The following is a 25,833-nucleotide window of genomic DNA, read 5'->3' as shown; positions in this document are numbered from 1 at the left end:
TACAAACCTTAAATATCACTCCTGATATGACATGACACACACACACTATACGTGTAGGTGCAACGCTGCTCTGCATAACATTTTGACTCAATTTTATTTCTGTAAAGAAAGAGCTCATTCTGCTTTCATGTTATAATGAAATCTCACACTATATGCAAGTTTCAGGAAAGTTCTAGATTAACTACTGATTGCAGTACAGCAGTGATTCTAAATATGTGTCTCTAATAGGTTAGTCACATTCACTGGTAAATTATCTCAGTCAAGTGTCAATTAGTGTGCAAGATACTCAACATAATTACCCAATAAACTGAATTACTCATTTGAGTGCCTAGTACATGATATGATTATTACATACTTTATGATGAAAAAAAGAACTATACGTGGAGAAAGGTACACAAACTTCCCTGGTGATACATAATGAGGTAAGTGTGATACATAAACCACAGTTTGGAGGAAAAAAATAAGGGATAATGAAAAAAAAAAACATGAGCACTGAAGTTCCCCCAGATAAAAGATTATTACCTTTGAAAAAACCTGCAAATTATATACCTATGACGTGTATGATTCACCTGCCAGCACAAACATAGACCTATAAATTTATCTTATTTATACATTACATGAAACAGTTAATGTAATCATATTTCTGTTTTCATTTGATCATTATCCCGTGCTATTCACTATTAAATGGTGATTCAGGGTCCTCCACTGCATTAGTGACAAAAGATATGAACACATCCTGGGAAGCACCTAGTTTAGCGTGAAACTTGGTTGTTCCCATTTCACCTAAGGTGATATGTTTCACACACACTGGCAAACACGCACACGCACACGCACACTCACACACACACACACACACACACACACACACACACACACACACACTGATTTTACTATCATTTTAAGTGATGTAGAATGTTATTTTGAGTTTGGGCCTTAACAGACCTGAAAAATAGTCCCTCTGTTTAAAGTGCTGCAGGGAAGCAGTGAATTATGCTAATGTTCTCTAAGAATGGACAACAATAATCAACCAGTTACATGCTGATATGTTAACTGGATTTCAAAATTCAACTGCATCTCGATTCATTCAGTGAATGTTTTGTGGCACAAGCCTGCTATCAAGTTATGGATCATCCTGAAATGCGCAGTATGTGGTATGCATTTTCTTAAATACCTGCATTAGTCTCGATTGCACTGATTTCATAGGTCTGTGCTAAAAGATGTACCAGACACTGTATACCTGTGACCACATCATAATCTTGTTTAGCCAGTAGATGCTTTATTCTCCTCTGACCCTCATCCTCTTAAACAGAGAACTGAATCACAGCATGTTCTGAACAAGAAAACAAACAACATTCAGGTAAACAGAGCTATTCAGAAGACGGGTGAAAACCATATGCTAGGCCGGTATAACAGCTAAACTGGCTCGATGCAGTAGTTCTGTCTCTCTCTCTCTCTCTCTCACATACACACACACACACACACACACACACACGCACACGCACACGCACACGCACACGCACACATACACACACACACACAGGCAGAGAGAGAGAGAGAGAGAGAGAAAGAGAGAGAGAGAGAGAGAGAGAGAGAGAGAGAGAGAGAGAATGGTGAATCTATCAGTTTATTTATGAAGGCTGAAAAACTCAATTAAATAACACGCATTGGGCTCTAGATGGTGCTATGGTGGGCAGGGGCAATTTACCATGAATTTCACATCATTTTAAAGTAAGGTGGATGGGAGGGGTCAAAGGTCACTCTTCAGTCCTTGCTCTTCCACCAGCACTAGCCTACCCTAGGCTTGAGTTGACATCTCTTTAGCCTATATCACCTTCTCTTTAACTCTCTCCCCCAAACTATATGTCATTTTTCTTCTTTCCATCTCTGTCCCTGTATGTCGCTGGCTGCACAAATAAAAAGGCTTGTAGCCACTCCTGCCAGCATCTGTTCTCTCTGGCTCATTCCTGAGTCCTGGAGCGAGGCTGCCGCTGCTGCCTCTGCCACAGCTCTCCTCAGAAACATTGCGCAATTGCAATCTTTTTCCTCAAGCTATGGACTGAAGCCCAGTCACCACCACCGCCCACCTCCTCTCTGCCTTCACCCCAACTTTGTAGGAATGTTTCTCCAACATTCCTGCTGCACTGTGGCAACAGAATACACATGCACCACACAGCCTCTCCCACTCTGAGTTTTGTTTTGTTTTGTTTTTTTTTTCTTTGAAATTACTAACTCAGAGTCTCTTTTTACAGTTATTTTCCACATAACTCAGATCTCCCGGCCATCGGGTTTGTCATATTGGTACAGTTAAGAATGTTTGTAATTGTTGTTTGGATTGTTGTAAGGCAAGAGATACTATGTTTCTTCATAAAAGAAAACAGTTTAATTTCAACGACTGTTTTGTATGCTAACAAAATGACACAAGCTTGTGCCAAAAACAAATGACCACTTGAACTTCACAATCTAAGAGTTATGGTCAACGCTCCTGCTTTAAAGGCTCCTTCAATACTGAGTTAAGTTCAGCCCAGCTCCACTGAGGGAGACACCCTTTGCAGCTGAGTAGTAATGCCAGAGCACAGTCCAGGATCAAGTGAGCCAAGTGAACTGATCAGAGGAAAGTGAAGTAATTTGCACTCATCCCCCTACCACACATGATGACACAGATATAGCTTTCCTGAGATAAGTTTGCCAAGAAAACCTAAACAGAATACTTGGAACTGTGTTCCCACAGCACAGCAATGTAGGGAGTGCAGCAGGAGCCAATACCTGGCCCACAATAAGACCCAAGAGAGGAGGGAAGGAGGAAAGGAATGGACAAAGAGGGAAGAAAAAAACAGAGAGCAAAGTGAAATCTGGAGTCAATTATGAAGCAAACTGGAGCTTTGACATAATTTTTCTGGGTGACTCAGGGAGGACTCCTGAAATCTTCTCTGTTCTCTCCTTCTCGCTGGTGTCAAATAACTTCTCTTCAGTTATTTAGCAGAGAAAAATCATCCCTCAACACTTATCTACAATCACTTTAACTTTGTGCCTAATCAGATTAGATCCAAATTTCAAAATTGTTTTACTTGTCTTTGCTCCGGCGTTGCTATCAAACTACATATGTCCTGTGACTTAGTGTGTGCTTACACTGATATGTGTGTGTGTGTGTGTGTGTGTGTGTGTGTGTGTGTGTGTGTGTGTGTGTGTGTAAATCAATACATAAATCTAAGAGGCTATCTGTGAATATGGACATCAGTACCTATACAATGCATAGCTATCCCCTGTGTCCCTCAACACAATCATTTTTACGGTACTATGTGGCTGTTCTCTGACATTAAACTTTAACATAGGCCAATAAATAAGCCTCACAGGCTGTGCCACTGACAAGGGACCAGTGTGGAGCAGAACAAGACGTCTCAGGGGGAAGGAGAAACAGTGTCTGTAAACTGATAGTGGAAAGACACAGCCTGTCCCTGCCTCCAGAGAGCTCCGTAAATTCAATGATGGGTCGTAGTGCAGAACTGCACGGAGACCCCCAGGGCCACCCGGAGCTGCAGCAGATCTCGCCTTTTAAAAGAGCTAATGCAGCTATACGTGCATTTTAAAACATGTTGTCCTGAGAATACTTTTACAGAGAACACAGAGTACAACTACAGAGTGCATGCAGAGTAAAACTATTAAAGTCAACACTAAAACTTTAGTGGTGGCTGAGTGAGGAGTACACAAACAGGTGGAGCTGAAAATGTTCAGGAAACATTTTGTTAGGAGGTCCTATCTTTAAAAGATCACTATAAAATTCTAATACCTCGGGTATAAAACACTGTTGTTAACAACAAACATTAGCCTAATACCGTAACTTACTTGTCTAGTACAGTCCTGTAACGTCACACCATAGTCACATTTTGACTTTTCTCTACCTTATCAGTGCTGTTGTTACTCATGTATGCTGAGCCTATGAAGATGCTGTGTCACAAAGCCCCCCCCCCCCCCCTCCGCCCCCCTCCAGTCTTTTAGTTAAGGACTTGTCCATTCTACACCAGCCCTGGAATATATCACAATCATGCAGGAAAAATGCACTTCAGTCACACGAACAATGCCGATTTGGTATCAGGAAAATAAAGTTTTAAGTCATAAAAGGTAAAACTTCTGACATAAATGATAAAATATGCACTTTAATCTGCACTTGTTCCAGAAACCATTTATATATTAATCTGCACTATTTCTTGAAATTCAGAAGAAAAAATAAAAAAAATAAGTATGTCAGCCATTAAATCTGCACTCCACTAGCCATTAATTTATCAAGCTCTATAATACTGTAGCATTTCTCTTATCTGAGTCATTCTTTCTTTTCTGAATCTTTATTTAAACATTGAGTAGTGATGTGCTGAGATGAGGGAAAAGGAGACAACAGCCTGTTGCAGCACCGCTTGAGCAACTTGGGGTTAGGTATCTTTCTCAATGGCACAACGGCAGTGGCCAGAACAAAGGCAGAGAGATTACAAAATGCAATCATTCAGCGCAGTGATTCAGCAGCCCTGAGTGTCTTGCCTGGGATTTGACCCAACAACCCTCCAGTTCCTGGTTTAGAACTGCACATTCACTCCACTGCACATTTGCAAATTCAGAACTGTGCATTTTTGTGTTGTATCTGTTAACCAGGACGAACGGGAGATGCAGTCGCTTGAACTCAAAAACAATTAAAATTGAAATTTAAAAAGCTTTTTTTAATTTTGGGGGGGAAACATAAAAAAAAAAAAAAAACTTTTGACAATTAAACTTACATCTGTGTTTTTAGTGCCATCTGTGGTTTTAATTTATTTGAATACAGTGAACGTGATCAGTTGGACAGATTCATTAAACTACCAGTTACAAAGATATGAAATGCTGCTATATCACATCATTACATTCTCTGTACAGCAATTCATAACTTACTAAGCCAATAACAGGCTGTGGACTTGTCATAGTTTAATTAAAATGACATTATTTTACTATTACATACTGAAAACAGAAGGGCAAAATCCCCAGCAAAACATTCTCCTTTGAAATGCTCATTTCAAAGTGAATCTATTTATAGTAGACTGGTATAGGGGAAGAAATGTGGGGAACTGTAGGATCAGATAGAGAATAAACAGGCTGAGTGGAGAGAATTCACACATTCTCCACACACAGTTTTTTTTTGTCTGTCATCATTCTTTTTTGTATAAATTTACTTTTCTCTGATACTGAGATGTTTAAATGTCCTGACTCTGACTCTCCGGCAGTAAAATGTACATTTAACAATGCTAAAAATCTCTTTAACTTCAAAGACAGAAAGTGTGGGCAAAAGTATTGGAAAGCAAAGAGAGAGAGAGAGAGAGAGAGAGAATGGCATCCTCGGACTGCTGCCAGCCTGCCAATCTAGAGGGCAAAGTAAAAGCCCACAGTTATCCAACATTATTACATCATTTGACAGTCACTTATCTTCTCCAGCCCAGACACAGTCAGCACACACACACACACACACACACACACATATACATTTCACAAACCTTCTTGAACAATTTTATGGCAAAATGTGAACTCCAAACACACAGATACACACACACACACACACAAAATACTTAGACTATTTAGAAAAATGTACACTCAACACAATCTATACTGTTTCCAACTACAATTAATGTACTCTCTTACTCAGCACAGCCACAAGATGTATCTACTTACATCCTCAACCTTACAACAAATGAGGAGATACATGGAAGTGAGATACCTTAGTGTATGGAAAAAGTTCAGGAGCTTTACATTGAAAAGCCCCAGTATATTTACGATGAATGCCATATGCTGACATCAGAGCAATGCTAGACAAATAAACATTCATGTTAATTTCTTCTGGATCCCAATACAAACACTGATATAACAATATCTGAAACAGAAACAGACAACCATGATTAATGGAGTGAAATATGAAATATGACTCAGATTAAACTTCAGATAATGTGGTCAGCCTTATCATAAGGCTGGTAGTAGGGACTTACAAAAAAAACCCACAAGTCACCTAGGACCATCTGAAAAAAAAAAAAAAAACCAAAGCTGGTATTACACATGCTCACAAACAGATCATTTGCAGCAAACACCAAAACAATTGGTTTGTGACCACTGATTTGAAGGTTGCTTATGTCCATGAAAGAACAGTTCAGGAAAGCACATTTCTTGGTTTTCCATTCACACATAAATCATGATAAATTGCAGTTCTCTCATTCAGTCTGTTCTTCCATGTTCTCACACATTTTCATGAATTGTGAGAGGACTGCAAAGGTCCCTCTTCGTCAGAGCATTCACTTACCCACTTTGTGCAACATCACCGTGCGACCTGGATGTTACACACATCTTTCTTCTTTGGAACAGCTCAGATTTGGAGGGAATTGAGGAGGATCGTACCAGGATTCCAAATTCAATTCCAAGGGTGTTAAGGGTGTTGGTCTACCAACATCTCTCTGCTCATGCACAACATGGTTTCACTAGGAAGCAAGGGTCTCAATGGCCATATGCCAAAAATTCTGATGTTCGTTGGCAGCTGCTGAAGTCGCAGTTCCACTATGGTGTAGCAAGTGCACCTGGATCTACAGATGCACTAGTGCATTGGTGTAACTGCAATGTGGGAGAGCTTTGGTACTTTGGACAGACACCCCTCTATTACAGGGCATCCCCTTTGTGAAACTTTCTCCATCACTGAGAGATCACGGAAGGAATGAAAAGCAGTGCGTGGGGACTTATGGTCAGGAATTTGGTGTTTGTTCCCAGATACCTGGAAACTAGTGCCCTGACCTTTGAAGAAAAGCACTGGCCGAACATGAGTCACATTAGAACCGGCTAAGCTGACAGAGTTGCCTTCTTGGGAGATATTGGTTATATCACAAGCCCCGTCATGTGTGTTATTTGAGCCTTTTCAAGAGCTATTTTACTCAGCTCAGCATGTCAGTAACTTATTGGTGTTTTTGGAATGCCCCTCTTGCTTACAATTCGAAACAAATGCTGGTACAAAGGGTGCAGTTATACTCCACAGCGCCAGACCAATGTTCATTTCGTTTAGAGTCAGATCATCAATCATGTTGAGAAAGAAACCAAAGCCAGCGCTTTCAAGATTTAAAATAAGATATGATTAACACATGTCCTTAAGGTAACATATATTTTAGTCCAGTGACGATAGTTCTATAATTACCGACCCTTTGCTCTGACTGACATACCAGGAGTTGCCAACAAGATCCATCCCATCAAGCTTTTGAAACTGAAGCAAAAAAACAAAGAGAGATATTACTAAAAAAGAAGAATACCACCTCCTTGTTTCCAAAAACACACTCACTGCAATAAACATGGCAAAACAGCGCACACTAACTGACGCACATTACCTTGTAAGAATGCAAAGCATTTCGTTTACCTAATTTTGGAAATCGTATATGAAGATGGAAAAATATAAACTAAAAATCTCAACTAAATGGAAGATATTGTAGTATCTCTTTTCCCTTCAGGCACAATAATCAGAATTAAGCTTAAATAAAAGTCGCATCCCATCAGGAAAAAGTTTTTCGCCACATTTGATTCTAAAGTGCTACTGCAGCGTAGACCATCGGAGAGATATCAGCCCTTTGCATGCCCACTCTTGCCCTCATAAGAGGAGGCAATATCTAGGTTGTCCCACCAAAGCACTGCAACAGCACATGTCAAGCTAGGTGTGATACATCAGATGTACTTCTGCAAATAAGGTAGCACACCCTGATTTTTTGTGATTATAGTGCCAAGCCGAATACAGATCTGGCAGTTTAACTTCTTTCTACTCTTCGATCGCTGATGCATCAGTGTTTGGTGAGTTACAAAGATATATGTTTGCCATTGGAGGTTCCCAACCAAGAGAAACAGAATATTTAGTTATGACCGTGGCTTCAGTTCTCTGCAGGAGAAAATAAGACATCACCTTGCATTGTCTTACTTTATTGCACACAAGTATTATTGTCTCTGGACCGTGAGGAGGACAGCGCACTTGGCTTGTTGAATGATTTCATGCCTGCTCGCCCACATAGGCCATAACCCACTGGTGACATCTAATAAATGCACTGTACGTGAACTGAGGTTGCAGTCATAAACAACTGTTCCAATGATTTTTTTCAGTAATAGTGTCTGTGGTTAAGAATATAAATTTACTGTGACACTGTTCTCAGGATACAAAAAAACTCTCTAGTTCAACATCCATGTTTCTCTGTGTTCAACAAGCAGTCCCTGTTAATCATCTTAAAAAGGAAAACCTTTATTCCAAAGCCTGGAAGTATGTAAACATGACTCAGTACGCAACACTGATTCCCAATCTCAGATCAAAATTTCTTTTAATTCATGATTAAAGCTGTTTCACACACATTTTGAAACCTCCGGAAACCTACATACCTTAACCTTAATGCCATAATAGCATATAATGTAAGTTTGCTATATTTCACCATGACACTACTAATGTTGAAATCAGTAGCTGTGAAGTCTGGCATGTTCAAAGAGCTTTGATAAGTGTATTTAAATACTGAAGTGTAGGTCAAGCCTTCCTCTTGTTAATCTATGTATGTCTCTGGCACAAGGTCTCAGTCTGAAAAAGGAGAGAAGTGAATCACTCCACAGGGAATGCCTGACTGCTCCAGAGGTGCAAGGCTGTGAGGGGGAGAGGTAGGGCCTCCAGCCAAAAGAGGCAGAGGAAATGGATAGAGAAAGAAAGAGAGAGTAAGTGAGAGGGATGGACAGAGTATGAGAAAGAGAACACAATACAGAAGACAGAAAAGAATCAGAGAGTAAAAAAGAAAGACTACTACCCACTAGAGGCAGGCCCTGGCCACCCTGGCCATTGTTCCTGAACATCTCCCTTACACCATTTAGACAGTCATAGCATCCATGAGTAAGAATATAGTAAAGAATGGCCCTCTGAGTTTTGCTTTATTTTCCCATCTTTTCCCATTTCACGTGTCTAACATATATGTTTGATTCACTCTCTCTGTTCTCTCTCTCTCTCTCTGACTGCTCTTGCTCTGCTGTCTCTGTTGTAACAAGTTGAATCTACAGGAAAAAGTATTAAGTAATGACAACTGGACTTAAACTAGAGTCTACTGTTTAGCAATCTAAGTCAATAAACAGAAAAAAAAAACGTTCCCTTATATTCATTACATCAGAGGAAAGCACATCGTCTTTAAATGTACAAATAGAATGGCTTCAGTTTACAAAGTGAGCATCAATATCAAAACAAACGACCACAAATGACATTTTGAAATAAGATGTTAAACACTTTCAAAAGTACCACACTCTGTAGCCACGGTCACCGATGTAAAAATAAAGTAAAACAAGTTCGGTACACAGACAGACCATACAGATCACTTTCACTCACACACACACCCAAACACATACACACACACACACAAACACACACACATACACACACACACACAGGCACTGGAAGACAAGCCACAACATACTCAAATGCCCTACATCCTTCCTCTTCTATGTCCTCCTTTCCTAACTCTTTCGTTTTCCTTTTTTCCCTCTCTCTGTCCCTCTTTCTCTTTCTAGCTCTCCCTCCCTCAAAGACCGACACACCGCATTAGCACACAAAACCCTTATTCTTTCCACAAGTGGCTTTTTTTTCAGAATTGAAAGCTTGAGGAGGGGAAACATATACTCCCCTTCTCCGAGCAGCAGGGCATCATCGCCCCCTTCCATTCCGTCATCACAAATGCACACACTCCGTCACACTCAGGGTCACAGGGTCAGAGACTGTGCCTTCTCCATAGCAGGAGGACAGAGAGGAGATCAGACACACTCGGTGCCTGATAAGCAAATAAAAGGTCGGCAGGATTATTGACCCTCTCTTTTTTTATCCCTGACTCTGTGTGCCCTCTTTCTCAAAACCTCACTGCGTGCCTTCTAACACATCTCACTCTACGTGCTCCTATATCTCATGACACTCTCAAGGACTCTTATCCTTCATCATAGCTTCAAATATTAAAAAAATAAGCTCTCTCCAACCACCTTTAACCGGATTTTCCAAATGTGATGCACTTTTTTCTCAGGAAAAAAACAGCATACCTTCAGACAGATTTCACACCTCTACAGGCTGTAAACGTTTTGGACCATTTCTTGTAGTTCTTCTTGCTCCTTGTCATTGCTTGGCTTTAAGTGACCCATTTCACAACAGTTCTGCATCTATATCTCTTTTTCTTGACCTAGCTCTTCCTCTGAGCCCAGCTAATCCTTACATTACAAAATGAAGCTATGTTAATTTCAACACTTTGAGACTAAATGTGGTGAACAGTTTCATTTATTCCTTAACAGAGAAAAGCACAATGAAGAGAGAAGATAGCAGGTGAGAGAAATTAAAGGAGCAAAAAGATGAGGAGACAGGGTCTGCACAAGGCATTTAATGCCATTATCCTACAACCCCAAAAGAATGACAAAAAAAAAACTACAATGTATGGGAACCCCTTTTATGAAATCAGATTAGATTGGGGAAACATTTCAGGCCTGCACTTCCTCAGAAGAGTTGATCATTAAAAGAAAATGGTGACCAAGAGGCCTTTGCAGCTCTGTGTGATAAGTTTAGACTGCAACCAGCACAGAGTTAATGGGACAACTACCACAAAAGTATTGATTAAGGAACACATCTCTGACATAGTTTACCAACCTATTCATATTAACTTGTCAGTCACACAGCAACACAGAGCAGTCAACAAAGAACATGTCATTAACCATGTTCAGACAAAATTGTGTAGTACTATGAGTAGCATTTTACTCAGCTTTGTTTGAGTTAACACATGACCACAAAGTTGATATAGACTGCAGGATAGACTGCAGGCAAGTGTGAGTGGTTCAGTGTTGTTCCTTAGTGAAAGTCAACAAGAGGGCAGAGAAATGGCACTGAATTCTGAGCCATGAAACTTCAGTTTCTTTATCTTAAGCTTTATTTTTGTTCTCTGCTTGTTTCTGGGAGTGATAACATCTTTGTTAAGGTGCAGTATTTTCAATAGGTCTGTAACAAATGCCACTATGCCTGTTTCCTGTTCCATTCAAGAGAAATGCTGAACTCCCCATAAAACACACACTGATCCTTTTATGGTTGGACTTGTCCTTTAAGCAGTTTTGAATCGTGACTGAGGTTTTGCTAATCCCTGCTCTACCTTTCAGGAGCATTCTTTTTGTTTATTGATTGTGTGGGCTTAGGGGCCAGAGATGGTCGATACAGGTGCCATATTAAACCACCATGAGACAAGACTCAAAAAGAATCCATCTTTATCCATTGAGTGGTTAGGTTAAATTTTTACTGCTACAAGTGTTCAACCAATTAATTCACAACAGCTTAGCTGCGGCACTTAAACAAAATGTATGCTTTCTCCAATTCTGAATAGAGTAGTTTTTGTTTTGTTTCATGAAACCACAAATTTAAGAGAAGAAGTGGAATTATAACATACTTTAAGCACTTCTACAACAAGTCCTGGCACCTGGAACACTTCAGCATATTCAAGAATTCTAAAAAAAAATCCTCTTTTCAAAGTCACCTGTTCTTCATATAGACGAGATGGAATGAAAACCCCAACTCATGCATTTCCTACAGATACAACAAGGCTAAAGGCTGAAAACTTTTTTTTTTTTTTTTAGTTTTAAACAGGTTTTATTTTTCAAAGTCTTAAAAGGTTTCGTTCCTTCCTGGGAAAAGTAATGAACTTGAACAAGAATCTTCAAAAACTGCCAGGAGCTGCAGCTGGAGGTTTGTGGACCCACTGGAGGAAGTGTCACATTATGTGGAGAAGTGACTGCAGTGACTACTTTAATAGCATATCTGGTATCAGTTCTCTAAACTTCATCCGTAAGCTTAAGTATTAAACACCAAAAGAGATCCTAAGGCTGAATGTGGAAATCCTTAAGTTAATAGCTACACTGTTATTAACTAAGCCCTACTAACTAACTCCTCTGAGAGTTGAGCTAGTGAACATTTTGATTTACCAGTTAGCACGTCATTTGTGCTTGAAATGACTATATTTTTAGGAAAATAAAAAAAAATACCACAGAGGTACTTCAAATTAACAAACCAAAAGACAACACGGGCTACAATGATGCCACTACTGAGATAATGGGCTCATACCACATATTATATGTATGCAAACTTAACAATACCCAAGGTAATAGCTAAGGTATTTGTAGAGAAGCAAACAGTAAAGTATAATCTAAAACATATTACCACACTATTTGCTTACATAATTAAAATGTCTTAGATACCAGAGAACATTCTTTTAATTAGCAAACATATGTGAAGCTTTCATTAAAATGCTGAAAAAACTCCACTGGCCATTCATCCTGTATTATTCCACTCTAGACTAGGTCAGTGAATTGCTCCTCAGGATGTTTCAATCATTTAGCAACTCCTGGATCAAAGGAACACGGACCATTTAAGTGGACAAAAACGCATGAAAGGAGGACAGGGCCTGTGTTTCTCTTCTGCCCTCTCTCTCTGATTTGCAGAAGACTTTCATTTGTCCAGGATGTATGTGATGCACTGAAATCCCTAAAACAATGTTGGCAGGTCGTCGAATAAACAAAGTGAATAGGGAATAAAGACTATTTTGACAATAAGGAGTATAGGCAACAGCTTAAAGAAGAAAAGAGAAGGATGGGTGACTCAAACAGAAAGGAAGCAAAATAAATGTTTAAAAATTAAAGAGGTAGTCAGCTTTACAGGATGGCCAAACCAAAAGGGAGTAAAAAATAACATGGGCATAGAATTGACGCTTTCCACATCCACTTTCAAAAAATGATATCCTTGACAGGAGAGGAACACCACAACACAAAAAGTCAACAATGTGTACCTCTCAGCTTAGACGCATGAGGGTGAACGTGGTACTCCGAGGAAAGAAAGCAAAAGAGAGATCAGACAGCTAATACAGTAAAGAGAGGGATGACTGAGTCACATGGATCAAAAGCTTGAGCTGAGTGTCAGTATGTTCTGAAATGTTCTCAGACATAGTGTTACGTACACACACAGCTTGTCCAAGGAAGACAGTTAGAGCACAGGCCAACTCAGCTGTGTGTCCTTTTCAGTAATAGACAGATAATGCACACTGCTAATGTATAGATGCCACTGGTTTGGGTATGTACAAGGAGTGTTTTGGCTGTACCCTTTTACTGCCAAAGATCTTATTCTATTTATCCATCTGCCTGAGCGACCACAGTTAAGACGTTCGCATTTGCATTGTATAGGGGGTCACAGTAAAGGCAAAACGAGATTTCTAGAGGTGTGGTTTCTGTTGTACTGCTTTTGCTCAGTATGTACCATCAGATCCGTGGCAACAGAAGAACAAGAACAAATGAGCTCATATTTCATGCATTGCTCCCAGGGAAAATAGTTTTTACAGACACCAACACCAGTCACTATTATGACTCAAGGCATGTTTGAAGGTTCAGCAGACAATTTTTAAACCACAAATCCACAGACATAAATCCAGGCATAAACACTACAAATACAGAGACACCCAAACACTGTTACTGTACTGTAATGAGATTATAATACACGCTTTCCACTGATGGTCAATAAATACAGTGTACTTCAGCTTTCTGTTCAACTTCAAGATGGCCTGTAAATTACAAAGATACACTAACATGCATTGTAGAGCAATACATTGCCACCAGAACTCCCCCTCCTCCTTACACACAACCTGAAATGCTTCTATTAACATGTAGCTGTGTTGCTATGCCAGGCTTTCTCTAATTTTCTGTGACATGAACAAGCAGTTCCTAAGTTCACTGGTGTTTGTCTGTAATATATTGCTAAAAGCTCTTCCATTTAGCAAAGAGCAATTCTATCCAGCACTAGGGCCCAGGGGAGGCTAATCATGGCACTACTGAATGCATTGAGTGTTATTCTGAGCCACTCCAGTGCAATGACTATGAGCTAATGACAATGGTCAATGCTAGATGTGAAAGCTAGCAACATGCTGGGGGGGGGGGCATAGAGATGTATCCTTGTATCCTCAAATAAAACACAGATCACAGTTATTAGGCAAAGAAATGAAAGCCTCAAAAGTCAAGGTAGTGTTCTTAAATGACGACGAATTAGCTTTTTACACCTCAGCCAAAAGTTCAACTATTGGGAGAAAAAAAACACCTGTGGCCAAGAATCTGTGCTGTGCCATTGACTCAAATCTTACACAAATACGGCTGACTGAACTAAGATAACATGGTCCTGATGAGCCTCTGAATATCATGTTCAGATCTGTTAGATTAGGGCTCTAACAAAACACTACCACAGTCTGACCAACCAGGAAAAGGATTGGCCCTGCCTTGCATAGTAAAAGGATGAACATGTCAAAATTGCTTTGCCAGATATTACATACATTTTAAGAGATCCATCACCTGCAGCTTGCAATGTAATGTGCATGATGGTTGTAATGGTTGACTTACTCCAAAAAATTAACTGCATGAACTGTACAGTAACGATGTGATCCAGAGTCACATAATTTTTTTTTAAGGAAGTTGCCTTCTTTGCATGCACCTATCATATGCACCTCCTTTTTCTTTATTTGATATGAGTGGAAAGTCAGCTTAAATGCATGTAACGGATTACCAGCTCTCCCACTAATTTTCATGTCAGTGGCGTGTAGGTCATCCCTCGATAGTCATCAATGCGCTCCTATGAAATAAGGCATTCGGTTTTTGTTCCACTTCTAGCCTTACAATGAAAAGTGTGCAGGCATTGACAGGTCTAGAACTTCATTAATTCAAAGGATTTTTATAGTTATGTTGCTTTTATAGGGGAGCAAGCAATCTGTTTCCACTCAGCAGTATGATATGCACTCTTCATCAAATGTCTGTTTTGAGTGGTACACCAAACTTCCAGTCTGGTATATACCATAGTTTTAGGGTCAGAGTTTCCATGCACAAAGAACTAAACATCTCAAAGTCTGTTCACCATGTCTGCATTCATAGTAAACTTATTTATATTATGGTTCTCCACTTAAAGATTTTTAAAAAAAAAAAAACATCTGAGTATCTCTGTAAAGCTTTTACATTTCAAAATAAGTACACATAGTTGAAAAGAGAGACTTGCCAGCAAACTGGAAACAAAATGATTTGTTGACGATAATTCTTGGCGCCTAGGTCGTGCAGTGGTAAATTACACTAAAGACCATTGCTGGAGTTGTGAGTTCACATACCACCAGCTGAGTCAGGTATCAGGAAGAACACAAAAAGCTGTGTTCTGGGAGGGTCAGGCGCACAGAGTAAGCTCCTGATCAGTATTTCCGAGCATCGGTGGGGCGCCATTGCACTTACACCACAGGTCTCCAAAAACGTAACACATTTCAAGTGAGATGCCAGAAAACCTGGAGGTGAGAAGAAGACATGGTTGGCTTTACATGTTTTGGAGGACACAGATGCCCTAACAGAGGAGGACTGTGAGGGTCAATAAATGAACAAAGACGATAACTCTCTGTTTAACTAACTGACTACTAACAAGCAAGTAAAGTAGTCTGAGGTGCAGATCATAATCTCAGGGTCATGGTTCAGGGAGATAAATATGTTTGTGCAACTAAACTCAGTGCTTTTTTTTCCATGCCTACACTCTTGAGTTCTTGAAGAGTCATAACCACATACGTAGTTCCTGCTTTTAATATGACTGAAACAGAGAAATCACACTCATCCCACGAAATGTGGAGTGCAGGTATTTACAAAGTTGAGTTAAAGTTAAATTAGCACTCCAATCAGTTAATTGGTTCATGGACGTTCCTTTTCTTCTAATACTAAAATATGATAAGACAACATGATCCTAGTGTTAGGATCACAAGACAATAAAGTACAACTGTTTCTTCTCCTTTTCACAGGAACTGATCAGTATGAACAACAGCTGAATGAAATTAAACTTTCCTATGAGAGAACCACCCCGAAAAAGAAAAAACAAAAAACAAAAACGACAAAGGCAGTCATTACATCATCGCACTGAGCACATTATGTGAACACACTGAATTATTAACATGACCTAACTCCAAACACAACAAACTCACTCTCTTATCTCCAAAAAAAGTGCCTCTCGATCCTCAACATCGTCCTCCATTTCAGCATGTCAGAGATTAGCCTCTTGCCCACTTCTCTATGGCCAAGACCTCCTCTTCGGTAAACAAAGTAAAAGGGGTCTTGAAACCATTCCGTCACAATGTGTTCAGGTCTTTCCCCTGGTTCTATTCAGAGGCCCCAGCTCTGGCCTTCCCTCAGAGGGCAGCCAGCTGCAAGGGGTGTCTGTGTGTTGGGGAACATGACTCAAAAGTGGAGGAGGGTTTTCAAATGGGCGGGTGGTACTGCCTTTCTCTAAGACCCCCTGTGCTCCTATAAGGCTAGTTTCATAAAAGAGGAGAAAACCCTCTAACAGCGTTTATTGGAAGTGTGACAAAATAAGGGTGGGGGTGATGCAGAGTGGACTTAAGCCTTAGGACCAACTCCTACTCACTCCAACTTCTGCTCACTCTCACATATTCCACACCATATCAGCTACAGGACAGATTATAGTTTTGTGGGCTTTTTTATATATATATAAAACATTTAATATTCAAAGATGGAGGAGGCATACATACAAAATTCTGTACAACAAAAATCTACTGTTTAGACTGTTCTAGCCCATTTGAATTCTGGCAGCGACAAATGAAAAATAAGCTCACAAAGATACAGCATATTCTAATCTTTATTTTATAACAACTGTATTTGCTTGAGGCTCAGTGAAGTCCTAAAAATTATGCAATACATTTTAAGGACATTTTAGATACTTTGAAAAGTGTTGCATTATCACATTTTTCCCTCCATCACTGATCATGAGTAAATATTTTCCAGGTCATTCTCTTACTATAAATCCAACACTGACCTCAGTCTGTTTACGCACAATGAAATTTAGTGTACTGATAAACAGAATCAGCACTGATCCAGTGGCTTTGTACTGCTGTTGAAATATTTTCTTCAGTAGGCTCAATTGGCATTACATAAATGCTCACATTATTTCCTGATATGCTCTGCTGTCAACAATTAATGCTTCTGGCATGGAAAAATTAAAAGCCATGAACAAGAAGATTAGTGAGTTAACCTCCAGTTTTTCTGTTCACTAAAGAGAGATGTTGTTGTTTTATGTAATTTCTAGATCATCCATTGTCCAAGTCTCTGAGGGAAACAAGTGGAAAAAATGACATGAAAATACATCAGCAGTGACTGAGTCAGTCATTGCTTTTGCAAATTCTCAAATGTCTAGATACATCTTACTGTAGGATTAAGAGAAATAAAATCCTCTTTTTTACATTAATCTAAAGCAATATGCAAGCCCCAAGTTCATGTACAAAATAAGGAAACCTACATCATCTGATACAACTGCACAAACCAGCACATCCAATCTCAAGTTAATACCAAGGTCAACATTTGAACTGTCTAGTCTAGTTTGGTCTGGAACTACTTGACTGTCTGAATTTTGTTATTTTCACATAACCATCTGCTAAGCTTACAAACCTTTTCTCCATCAACAATCCCTGTCTTACTCTTTAATTCTCTCTCTCTCTCTCTGTTCTTTTCCCAAAGTCAATAGGAGCAAGATCACCTGCATGTGAGCTACTGGATAATGCAAATGTAGCTATAAATAGGTTGCAATTCTGCTGACTGTGGCACTCTGTTGGGTGAGACAGTTCCCGATAATGCACAGACAAGGAGCAGAATGCCACACAAAATCAGCATTGTTGGTTCTGTGAAACGGTCACAGCCAACCACAGCACTTGAGAAAGCACACAGCATCATCCCTTTAAGCCAGATGTTTTCCATCTCATGTGCAAACCTCACTCTTACAGACCAGATGAAGCAAGTCAGTGTCAATTAGACAATTACACAATGTTCTATTTTAAGGGTATGATCTTACAAGACAAAAAAACAAACCTGTAAAAGTTCGTCAACTGCTACCAAATCATCATCTCCAACTACCTCTCTGTTGTTGAACTGTTGCTATTCATACTGCAGAGAGCAGAGCAAAATGCCATCACTAACTGATATGGAACACAGGCTGGTTGAAGCCTCCACAAAAACTAGTACACAGCCAAAACAGCACACCTGAAAAGCAATACTTCATCTTCATGTGAGCTCCAGAAACCAGTATTTAGCAACTTAACCACATATGTACTTTTCACACACAAGTCTTGTGCTGGATGACAAGGAAGAAAAAAAGAGAAGGGAGTGTCTTACTTTCAAGTTCATGGTGAATGATGTCACTCAGGTTAGGCTCCTCCCCCCACCAGAAGATCCAAAGTTCTTTAGCACCCGGTTTGAGCCGTCTACGCCACACACACAGTAAGTTAGCCTGCACGCAGCGCATGAAACTGCGTAGAACGGGGTCGTCTTGCGCTGGTGCAGAGATTACCGGCCCATATTCGCCTCCGCCGCGGAAGTTGTAGCACCGCCATTTTATGCCGGTCAACTCCGCCTGAGAAAAAGAGAAACAAAAGTTAAATACGTGTTTAAATTGTTGATGTGGAAGTTTAAATATACATAACCTGTTTGTCAGTGTGGTGTGGGGTGGTGTGGTGTGATGCGTATGTATACAGTGACGCCCAAAGTTTTTGGACCGTGACATATTGTGTTGTTGCATCTCTGTACAATTTTTGTTTTATCGTGGAGATATCAGCGTGTTATTTCGTATTGAATTAATATCACAGTTAAGGTGGATGGGGAAATTACATTTTTAAAGCATGCATTTTGGCAACAATTAGCCTACAGTAACTGCAGTTGGCCTTATAAATTAGTGTCCCTTACTTTGCCTCGCCTCGCCAAATGAAAGACCCAAACAGATCTCAAGCTCTCCTGAGTAAAAAAACAAGAACACTTCCTGTGCAAATAAATCCTCAAGCAGTATGGATATTTTAGGACCGATTATCTGCCAGTAAAATTAGTGTTTGTGTCATAATAATTTAGTTCGTGTTATACAATACATGGTGCTTATGCAAGGCGACTAGTGTTAAAGTGTTTGTGTATTGTAAAGGCCAGTTGTACTTACAAACAATTAGGCCTATATCTGCAATAACCAAATCAATTTTGTTGTTATAAAATGAGTACGCAATTACAATTACAGCAAACTAAAATGACACGCATACAAATACTAGTTCACTACATAATGCATATACTTCGTGAGAAATTACTGTTCAGAGCGCGTCTCTACCATCTATCATATGTCTCATGGTGTGGTGCCAAATTTCCCAAAGTGAAACCGTGGTGCGTCTAAGTACCTATGTATTCACGTCGCGCCGCTTTTATCTTTGTGTGTGTGCGCGCACTTATGGGCTAGACCGTGGGGTTCTTGTTGTTTTTATGAGCAAAGTCATTGGAGACAGAGAAGAACCGCCCATAGTTTATCTACTGGTTTGCGATTAGCTGAGTGAAGTGGTGTGTGCTTTTAAGATCTGAGCCCTGCTCTTCACACTCATCTTTCCGGCTGCCAAGACCAACAGACACTTATGTTAATTGACCTTATGTAAATAATCTTTATCACTTGTTACTCGGGTGCAAACAGTACCATTTTCGCTTACCAATTGTATGTAAATAACTCAGTCTCTCTCGTTGCATATGCAAATGAGTTTTCAGCTAAATCGTACCGAATCTTAAATTTATCGTCGTAAACTTGTATACGGATTATGCAGTGGTGAGTGGCTTTTGATATTTAACTCTTTTTCTGTCTTCAGTGGTTTAGAAGACCAGGGCACCTACCTGTATTTTTCGTTTGTTTTGTTTTGTTTAGATTAGTTTACCTCCTGGCTTTAATTTTGTTTTGTTTTAAGCAGTATCTCATCCTGAAGTTCCATTTTATCAAAAAGAACCAAAGACAGAGAATTAAAGGGTGAGGTTTTTAAATTACAGTTATGTGTCATGTGTCTTGGTCTGGAGGATGGCAGAGGAGCATTCTTTTACACATATGTTGAGTGTGTCTGAGAGAGAGAGAGAGAGAGAGAGAGAACTCTCTTATGATCACACACACCAAGAAACAACTCCATCATGACAAGCAGGGTAATGTGAGATATAAACACTGGAGCGTCCATAAACTAACCTAAGAATAGCCCTAGGTCAAGGATAGGTCTCTATGGAGTAAGGGAGTCAAAGGAGACAGATCAAACTGAGAGTCAATACACACATATAGTGTGTCAGACACCTGTTCATGTGGCAAGAACAGGGGTGTGTAGTAGGTGAAGAATGCCTTACAAATGATTTCAGATCAATTTTTAGCACAGGACTGGAACCTGTTCATTAAGAGCTGGCATTAGGGCTCAGATCATAGATATGAATACGAATACCTTTATTGTCACTGTACAATGAGATTCAGTGTGCAGATCAGCTTTCATGTGAATTATAAAGGTTTCAAATGGTTTACTCTGGGGGAAGAAAAGAAAAACTTCTGGAAAAGTGAAGTCACAGGTGAAATAATAATAATAATAATAATTATAATAATAATAATAACTCTCTGAAACTTAAACTAATTTTCAAGCAGAGATTAATGTTTAACCCATATCAATTCTCAAAGTATATCTTAGGCACGCTTCATGAAGCTCGTGTCTGTCTCACTCTGCAAATAGCAAAAAACTATCTTAGTGGGAGTCCAATCAAAACATGGCCAAGACTCATCAGATGTAACAGCCAAATACTAACACAGGGAGTATGGGTCACTGTATCAGTGCAAAGAGGCTTCTTAATCAGCATGTTCCACATGTTACTGAGGACTATAACAGGGATCCAGTGATAACACGGTATGTGTGTGTATGTGTGCACGCGCGCACATGCATTTGCGAGAGAGTGTGTGAGCATGTGCACTAAAAGGCGTTCTCATAAGTAATTGCTCTGGATGAGTTCACTCAGTCAACCTCTGAGGTCAATCCTGGGTCACAGGGACAAAAAAGAAGAGAGAGAGACAGAGAGGAGAGAGAGAGAGTGAGACAGTGAGTGAGAGCGAGAGTGAGAGAGAGACAGAGACTGAACAACTGCCAGCAGCTCCTTAACGTGAAAAGATGACACACAGGTTCCTGATCTGAGCTGTCAACCAATTACCACTGAGGTATACAGAAGTAAAACAGTAGGTAAGTAAGTATCTTAAGCTTTCAAGGCAAAACACGTGTACTTCAAGTATTTGAAAACCAACTACAAGCTGGAATTGAAACACTTGAAAAATGGAAACTTGTGGGATGTTCTAAAGGCTAAATATTTAGTGTGAATAGTACACACAAGGTACATTTGTACAAAAAAATGTATAATCTACTTAATATAGATCTTGGTTTTTGAATGAACAAAAAGAGCTAAATCTGCTTTGTTTACAATAAAAGCACCTATTATCAAGAGCTTACAGTTGACAGTTAAACAGCATTTCTATTTTTAAAATGGTTTCGCAAATATTTTGAAAATGAGTGCTGAATTTGTGGATGAAATTGTGATGCACATAATGTATAGTAAGAGAAACAGTTGTTCACCTATGCAAATTAACAGCAGGAGCATGTCCATCAAAAACAAGCTTACAAAAGCAAAAAGGTAAGATGAATGAAAGAGACTTGACAAATCCTCATCATATTATGTCACAATGTAACAAAAACCTTTGTTTTGTGAGCATAGCACTATGGTTATGTTTAGCACAAATACTCAGAGTGCATGGTTATAACCCATTCATTAAAAAAATTTTTATGATAAACTACTTGGTGAAGTATTTGTTTTGTGTCATAATCTCTGGAATCTCTCGATAATCTCAGACAAAATAGTAGGCAAAAGTCTTATATGAAAATCTGCTTTCAGAATCTCCACTCTAACAGAATCCCCACTCTGAGTGTAGTGTATAGCCCTTTAGTCAAGACAACTGAGCTTGCTTTTTGTGACTGCAGTATATATATGTGTATGTATGTATGTATGTATGTATGTATATAAAATGCTGCGGCAGAAACAACACAACTGAAAGTAGTCTGTAGACTGTCAATATTGTTTGTCATCAGCTTCAACATTCACCACGCTGTGTGGATAGTCAATAGAGGGGCACAAAAAAGAATGTCAAACTGTTAAAGGACTATGAGTCGTAAATTCCACATGTATACTGGCTACCTGAGTGAGTTGGAGAGGTACTGACAAACAAAGACACCACATCTACCTCATAATCTCAGCGTTCAAAAGTGAAAGATAAAACTAAGGCCAAACCTACAAGTGTAAGGAAATGTGACCAGCCCTAAAGAAGGGTGAAGAGGGTGTGTGTTTGTTTCCATGTCAGCATCTCACCACAGAGGCAGTCACATTAAATGGCAGACTAAAGGAAACTATGAAAATGACATCACTGTTGTTGACTTCTTCCCCTGAATTGCCTTCACATTGTTACTATTTTAATGGAAGAGACATTCCATTTATGACTGAATACAACTAGGCTATGAACAGTACAGTATAAATGATCTTTTAACTATTATCTATCCAGTACTAAAATCTTCTGAAAATGTTATGGGCACAGGTAATCAAATGTAATTAAAATTGTAGATTGTAGACATCACACAAAGTGAAGGAAAACTGAAATACTGATATCACTTATAAACTGTCCTAAATGTTACAGCTAACTCTGCAAAGACAACACAGTGTAGATGAGATAAGAAAAATTAATTTACCACAAAAGAAAAAGTGACATGCTTTATATGAGTATGGGTTCCCAATTAGATTACCACAGTCTTCTATGAAAGAATGAAAACTGAAGCTACCATGTTTAAGCTCAGCTCCTTGGAAGCTAATGACAGTGTTTCTTGCACCAAAGGCTCAGGGTGAGTGTAATTTTGACCCTAAAAAAGTGAAAGGCTGACTTCTTCTCAAATGGTCTCTGTAAACAATCTGACTTTTCTCCAGTTGAATCCAGGGGAATTAAATGAACCTAAATCATTGTATGGATTGTGCCTGAGATATTTTTTTTTTTTGCCATGTTTTCAACCTCAACTGTAGACCTGGCTGAATAACAGAAGAGAGGATGAGCATGACACAATAGTAACCAAACAGGTGTGCAAAATAGCCTGTGGGCCTTGTGCCTCTAAACAAGTGCTTTCACTCTGCTGCCAACTCTACAAGGCCACACAAAAGACAAGGCCACACAAAAGACAAGGCCACACAAAAGACAAGGCCACTACTTGATCTTGTTCTGTTGCAGGGATCTAGCCCTGGGAGGCAGACAAAGGCAAGTGACCTAATTAGTCCAGCAAGTGTCCCTCAGGCAGAGTGAAGGATGGACCTGCCAATCACAGGACAGAATCTCATACACTGATGCACCACAATGAGCCTCTGACTCCTCACCTGTCAGTAGGGGAGGAGCAAGAGAAAGACAAGACTAGAAAGATGAGCAAAACAAACCAGAGCCATTTGAGTAGAAAATCATTTCATAATGCAAACACAGTTTGGGCTTTCCTCTTAAAACAAAGGACCCATTGAAAACACCCTCACTCTTTAATATGAATTGTTAACATACAAATAAATAAACTAAGGCCCTACTTTAGCAGCTTGTCTCCTGTGAAACTTAATTAACTCTGACAGATTTGAAAGAGAGAGAGAGAGAGAGGACAGAAAAAACAGACGGAAGTCAAAACAGTTGCTAGGCAACATACAACATCTGTAAGACTTCAGTAACTTATTCAATTTTCAAGATTCTGTCTCCAGGGTTACAGAGAACAGATAACAATGCAAGCAGTTTAAGGGTCTGCAAATGAAAAAGGGATGTAATTCTCTATCTTTTGGTCTCTCCCCCTACCCAGTGCTCCGATATCTTCACTGTCTAGATCCAGAGACCTTGACCCCATTTGTATGTACAACTGCGAAATAAACATTTTATTGATTTTTTACCAATGCGATCAGACAGAAAACTTGGACTTTCGAATGGTAAAACTGAGGCATCTGTCAGATGCGGACTTTGTAGACATAAGTCAACGCATGTAACAGGGAAATTAACTGCTAAGTAAAACACAAGTAATTACAGGCTTACTGGTCCTAAGCAGCATAAAATGCCATAACTGAATGCATACAATCAAGTAACTGCTAAATAGGTGCTACTTCAATGCTAATTGGCAACCAATATGAAACACATACAGAGCTTTTTTATCCACAGCTATGACCGTCATAACTGCACACATGGCAGGAACATCACAGTGCCTGTTAAAATTTGAGGGATTTATTGTAGATGATATCTGATCGTAATCGCTACCTGACGTAATACAGGTAACTGCCGCAGTAAAGGAAAACACCTGAGTACTTGAGGGACACAGAGTATGCCCCCATCCACAGGGCATGAGTGGTGACTAAATGAAAATGATGTAAACTATATGCCTTGGCCAACTCAGCCAACAGATCTCAACCCATTTGATTTTTATGGGAGATTGTGGAGTGCTGCATGAGGTGGCGTTTCCACTCCGATCCACAAAACACTACATGATGGAATTTCTCATGGAAGAATCCATCCAAAAGAGCACCACTCACTCACAGATCTTTGCCAATGTGTACTAAAGCTGCTCTGACAGATCATAGTGGCTCAATATGTTTCATTTATTTTGACGGCTACCATTCTATCTTCCTCATTCCTCAAAGGTCTATGATTTTGCGGGAAGAAACTGAAGGAAGTGTAAACCCAAGTTTACTTTTACCACACTTTTATAGTTAAAAGGGATAAGACCAAACTATGATCCAATCAGAAGAAAGCAAACTGTTGGAGAATGTAAGCCTTTCTCCCCAGCAGTGCAGTTAGCCAGTAGATTCCAAACAAAATATTTGCAAACAAGAGAACAAAAGCTGTGCTCACAGTCAGTGTTTCAAAAGCTCACTTGTAAGTTTAGATCCAGGTGCACTTTGTGACTTTTATCTTCATTTGTCTGAATTAAAACTGAGATAAAGGAGCTTGAACCTAGATCAGTGATACAGTGTTAAACTGTCCCTGGGGCTTGTGAGACAGTGATACAAATCTCCATGGCAATAGAGCAATGAGATTGCACTACACTACACTACACTACTCCAAACAAGTCTCAACCCGCAGTCTGCCCCTGCCACTACTGGTAATTTAAGATGTTATCTTACCAAGGAGGTGTGGCATGGATTCACAAATGAAAGCCTCTATGAAGTTCATCACCTCAAAGACAAAAATAATAACTCTCTGGATAAGGCTGGATAAGGGTCTAGAAGTCAAATGTTTTTGTTTTGTTTTGTTTTGTTTGTGTGTGTGTGTGTTTTTTTCTGTTTGTGTGTTAAGTGTGCTTAGGCCCTATGATGCACTGGTTGATTAGGTATAGCAACAATATCAACATCATCAGCATGTCCAAGTCATTCCAGGAGGGTCTCATTAGTCTACTGAGCTTGTCTTTCCAAGAAGAGGCCCCCACATTTTCCACCACATAAATATTCACTTAATAAATCATTCAAGATAAGGGATCACCAGAGATAGTATAAATCGATGTGCTGCAAAGGCTTCAAAAAAGCAATACGGGCATACTAAGCAGGCTTTGATCATAGAGAGAGAAGACCGAATAGTGACTTAGATACCATGTGTGTGCCAGTCTAGGCAGGCAGCGTAAGGAACACTATTCCACATCCCTGATAGATAGGCCTGTGTTACTGCTTGAATTGAGCCAGCATTACATAACTCTCCTTACTTATTCATAATACTGCAAATTAAACACATGCCTCGTGTTACTGCAAGTTCTAGATGATGGTGAAAAACAGGGGTGGCAGTCAACAGTTATGGATGTTTCCTGACCTTAGCTATGACCTGTTAAATAATAATAATAAATCCTATATTTTCAGACAGTCCTTAAACTGACCATGTGCAACCGGAGC

General features: G+C 39.5%; 1 protein-coding gene across 3 annotated transcripts in view; it reads right to left on the bottom strand.

The window, feature by feature from the left end:
* The window catches only part of LOC115807800 (mediator of RNA polymerase II transcription subunit 13-like), a 69,923-nt gene that overhangs the window by 40,094 nt on the left and 3,996 nt on the right, over positions 1 to 25,833 (bottom strand). For all 3 annotated transcript variants that reach the window (XM_030768958.1, XM_030768960.1, XM_030768959.1), the window contains exon 2: positions 18,223 to 18,460. In XM_030768958.1, coding sequence (XP_030624818.1) covers positions 18,223 to 18,460 — 238 coding nt within the window. The remainder of the gene's footprint in view (positions 1 to 18,222; positions 18,461 to 25,833) is intronic.

This window comes from Chanos chanos, chromosome 3 (genome assembly GCF_902362185.1).
Source record: "Chanos chanos chromosome 3, fChaCha1.1, whole genome shotgun sequence".
NCBI lineage: Eukaryota > Metazoa > Chordata > Actinopteri > Gonorynchiformes > Chanidae > Chanos > Chanos chanos.
The sequence above is the reverse complement of the archived record's forward strand: the minus strand, read 5'-3'. Positions and strand labels throughout refer to the sequence as shown.